The sequence below is a fragment of the Amaranthus tricolor genome, chromosome 3, assembly GCF_026212465.1.
Source record: "Amaranthus tricolor cultivar Red isolate AtriRed21 chromosome 3, ASM2621246v1, whole genome shotgun sequence".
NCBI lineage: Eukaryota > Viridiplantae > Streptophyta > Magnoliopsida > Caryophyllales > Amaranthaceae > Amaranthus > Amaranthus tricolor.
The window spans coordinates 14,059,651-14,064,363 of record NC_080049.1 but is presented as its reverse complement, the minus strand read 5'-3'; the positions used below and the strand labels follow the sequence as shown (position 1 = coordinate 14,064,363).

Below are 4,713 nucleotides of genomic sequence, written 5' to 3'. Positions count from 1 at the left end.
CTAATTCATAATATGAACATCTTGAGCAAAGGAAGTCGACATATGAAAGTCACTACAAACGAAGGCTTTAACCTTCCGAATAAACACACAATCTCCAAACAAATGATCTCTAGTCTCAGGGGCAGCATTACATAGCCTACACATAGGATCCCAAGACATCCCCCACTTCCACAATCTATCAATAGTATGGAGCCTATTAAGGATAGCTTGCCACATGCACACCACACTGGTAGGAGTCGCCTTATTATTATACCAAATAGCCCTCCAAGGAACCTTAGGATGTTGCCCTAATAATTTCTTGTAAGCAATTTTCATACTAAAATGACCATGAGGAGCACAATCATTCTGGTCTTGTAAATTCACTACCAAACGCCTGCTATTAAAGATTTTTGCAAGCATCCAAGAGGTTATGCTAGGAACAATATAACTAAAAACATCTGAGTGTTTGAGGTAGTAGTCATTAATCCATCGAAACCAAAGCCTATCCTTCTTATGAGCAAAGGAACATAGATTCTTCAACATGGCAACCTTATTCCAAAGATCCAACCGACTTAAATTAAGACCACCACAAGACTTTAGCAGGCAAACATGGCTCCAAGCTACATGAGGCTTAGCTTGAGAATCTCGACCACTATTCTAAAGAAAATTGTTACACACAACTTCAACCATCTGAATAATTTTTGCAGGAAGGATAAAGATTTGAGCCCAATAGGAATACATACATTGAATTACACTTCGAACAAGCTGGAGTCTACCGGCCAAAGAAAGGTTCCTAGCAGCCTAGTGATTGATTCTACTCGTAATTTTCTCCACCAACACTAAGCTTGGATACCAAGCCTCTTTGCAGATAAAGGGACCCCAAGATATCTAAACGAAAGAACACCCTTAGGTACTTGACGAGCTTGGACAAGCTTAAAACTCATAGCATCATCAACACCAGCAACATAGAGAGCACTCTTGCCTTTATTAACAAAAAGACCATAAACCATAGACAAATCATCTAGAACAAGGCATGCATAGAAGGAAGATCAGCTTTAAGAAAAACAAGAAGATGATCAGCAAATAAAAGTTCCATGACTTTCGAGCACCTACACTTAGGATGGAACTTAATAATGTCGCCTTTCTTCCTCTTCAGACATCTACTGAAATACTCCATAGAGAGAGCAAAAAGAAACGGAGACATGGGGTCCCCTTGATGAAGCCCTTTTTGAGCTCTGAAAGGAATACTAGGAAAACCATTGATCAAAAGAGAATACGAAATAGTAGAAACACAATTCATCACCCAATTGATAAACTGAGACGGAAAACTCATCTCCTACATAACACACTTAAGAAAAGGCTACTCAACAGAATCATATGCCTTTGCCATATCTACTTTAAGCATACAACGAGGACTGGCATTAGCCCAATTATAACCTCGAATAAGATCAGTAGCAAGTAAAATGTTTTCACAGCTTTGTCTACCAGGAATAAAACCGGACTGAGCAGGATCAACAAGATGAGCAACCACTGTCTGGAGTCTAACCATAAGAATCTTAGCAATAATTTTGTAAAGCACAAAGCAACAAGGGGTTGGCCGAAAATGCTTTGGCTTTGAGGCATTAGTAATCTTCAGTACAAGAGTAATAGAAGTAATGTTTATAGGAGAATACATAGCACCATCATTAAAGAAATGCAAAATAGCCGTATAAACATCCTCCTTAATAATATCCCAATTTGCTACAAAAAAGTGTGAGCTAAAGCGATCAAGACCAGAACTCTTGGACTCATCAATATCCCTTAGAGCATCATCAATATTAGCCTTGCTAATGGTTTTAATAAGAACTTGGGCTTGAGACATAGAAAGCTGAGGGCCAGAACGCATAACTTAAAGATCAATACCCTAAAGATCATAAATAACTAATTCTGTCATTTATTTATTTATTTATTTATTTATTATTATTATTATTATTATTATTATTATTATTATTATTATTATTCTAGATTACCTCCTTGTAAAGCCCAACTAAGAAACTTGATGCTCACAAGATAAATAAACTAATAATTTTAATTCAAACCTACTTATTTTAGTAACCGCAACTCTATTTTTTTTGTTCATAGAACCATGTTGATCTTTAGGTGTTACTATATTATTAACTAATTGAGTCATTAAAATCTCAAGGTGTTACATTTGTAAACTAGGATTATTAAGAGTGTACGTTTATATTCTGGGGCCTGCTTCACAAGGTAATTCTCAATGTTCATCCAATTAGGGCAATCCCGTTAATATTATGTGCTAAGTGATAATTAATGTGTTTAAATAAGATGTGTGATTTTGTATGATATTATTGTGGTAATATGCATTATATCAAAACTATGAGGTACTAGTGAGTAAACTTTATATGAGGAGCTATCGATTATGAAATTTGAGCTTAGAATAGTTTAAATAATAAGAGTGTTACTAGAAGGTGAAGACCATCCCCTTATTTATTTAAGAATTGGATTATGTCTTACTTGGAGTTAGAATGACTTATTTATAGGTGAATTTCGTATTTTGTTTGAGTTGCCTAGTGGGTTTTGGCGTTCTGCTATCCCAGGGCATTTTTTAATAGTATAAAGTGGAGTTATTCCCATTTGATAAAGCATTAGATTACGATTAGTTGGTGTGACTCAACTGAGTTATGTCCGGTTGAGCTAATAATTCTCTAGGTGAGATCCGACGAAATCACTGTATGGGGGGTATGAGCATTCTTTTTTTATTGGGTGGCCGATACCGCTCCTTGACCTTTGCGTTACCATGCGGGATTCGCAAACCCTAATATGGTGGCCTCTTCACGGGATTGGTACCCCAGTGTGTTATTTTTTCCGAAGGTAAGATCCGAGAGGGTCAGCTGGAGGGGGTATGAGCTATACTTTGCCATGGGCGCTGGATGGCCGATAACGCCCTTGGCCTTGTTAGTTGTAACTATGCCATGAAGTAAAGAAAAGATCCAATGAAAGAAAGTTTATTCATTGATAGAAAGCTTACACATTAATAGAACGTTTACTCATTGATAGAAAATTTCTTCATTGATAGGATAGTTTATTCTAGTGAGAAGTGCACCCAAGTTAAGTTACCTCAAGGGAGTTACCAATCCCCAAAGATAGACTATGATCTCACTTACTTTAGGATAACAAGTTCTATAAGGTCATGTGTTAGGTAGTCTGTTAATGCCTTGGTTGACTTGATATTACGCATGTTTTACAAGAGTTTTATGTTTTGAGAAGAGGAGTGTGAAGACTTGTGTTTTATCCGGAATACATGGTTCGGGTTGGAACGGATGTAATGAGATTAAGAAGTATAGGTGGATCAAAAACGGTTACCATTTGTGCTTGTGTTTTATGTAATCATCTTATGTTGTTGTGTAACATAATGTTATCTGGTAGGTTTGCCTTATTATATTTGATGTTAGATATTGACGTGTGCGTGTTTCTGTTTCTGTTTGATTGTTGATGATTTGCTATGATTGTCCTGCTGTGACATAGTGGCCTTTGGTCTGATGTTGAGAAGCAGGAGGATCATAGACAGGCGTAGCAAGTATTGGACTTCTTTTGCATTGCATTGGGGGAGAGTAATGAGGGCGAAGCATAACCTGTGTCATACCATTATCTTCTTATTTTGTATCTCTTAGTTATCTTTTGTAAACTCTGGTTTGTATACGTTTTGTTATGAGGCCTTGTATCCCCCTTTGTTTATTTGTGTTTTCCGCTGCGTAGTTTATAACTTTGTATGGTTTTAAAGATTTAAGTCATTTTAAAACGCAAGCGTTGATACTGGAACCACGATCCATGCTTGGCATGTTGATTTAAGAAGTCGGCGATGAATCATTCCGCCGTAGTGTGAGATTTTTATAGGTAATGATGCCTTAGATTAGTTTGATGTTTTTATTGTGTTAATTGTTCTACAACATCTTCGATTTTTAGTAGAGAAGCTGCCGAATTTTCTACTCATAATTCTTAAAGTTTAATATTATTTTATTTGTTATATTTTAATATAACACCCAAATTTCCTCCCATCCTTTGCGGTTTTGGTTTCGTATAAGGGGTCGAAATTCAGGGGCATTACAACAAATTTGTCATCTACACGATAAAATAATGCATCTCAAATTAATACCCAAATTAACCCAATTAAAATAAATAAACCAAAAGTGTCTTTTTTATGTTTTATATAATTTTATTACAAAGGTAATTTCAAAAACGTAGCTAAAAATATTAAGATAGTATAAATGGTTTTTACAAGAAAAGGAAAAGGTTAAAATAATAAGATTAACAAGATTTTAAAGAAAAGAAAAGGAAAAGAAAATACTGTTATAGCATATAATTAATGAACCTAATGAATAAACGAATCTTTTCCCATGTTAATGCCAAAAAAAAAAATAATTCCCACTTTGCTTGAAATGGGAAAATATTTCCCACATTACCGTCCACGTCAGAATTTTTTTTTTTTTTAATAAAACCGCTACCTGAAATGGCGGTTTTGTTAAGAGATCTGAACTAAACCGCTACTTGAAATGACGTTTTGTGGATTTTAATTTTTTTTAAAAAAAAAAAAAAAAAATTAGTAAACCGCCACTTGAAGTGGCGGTTTTGTAGTAGTACAAAACATTATTAATTTTTTTTTTAAAAAAGTAAGCAAACCGCCACTTCAAGTGGCGGTTTTGTAGTAGTACAAAACATTATTAATTTTTTTTTTTT

The 4,713-nt window shown here is 35.0% G+C and overlaps 2 protein-coding genes across 2 annotated transcripts; both read right to left on the bottom strand.

The window, feature by feature from the left end:
* LOC130808368 (uncharacterized) lies at positions 1 to 1,312 on the bottom strand. The gene is made up of 3 exons (XM_057673844.1): positions 1,093 to 1,312; positions 858 to 1,000; positions 1 to 636 (listed from the first exon to the last, which is right to left on the bottom strand). Exons 1-3 carry the CDS (start codon positions 1,310 to 1,312, stop codon positions 1 to 3), a joined length of 999 nt encoding a protein of 332 aa, XP_057529827.1.
* A 27-nt stretch (positions 1,313 to 1,339) lies between these two features.
* Positions 1,340 to 1,864, bottom strand: LOC130808367 (uncharacterized). Its single transcript, XM_057673843.1, has one exon. It carries the CDS (start codon positions 1,862 to 1,864, stop codon positions 1,340 to 1,342), a length of 525 nt encoding a protein of 174 aa, XP_057529826.1.
* Positions 1,865 to 4,713: the final 2,849 nt, after the last annotated feature.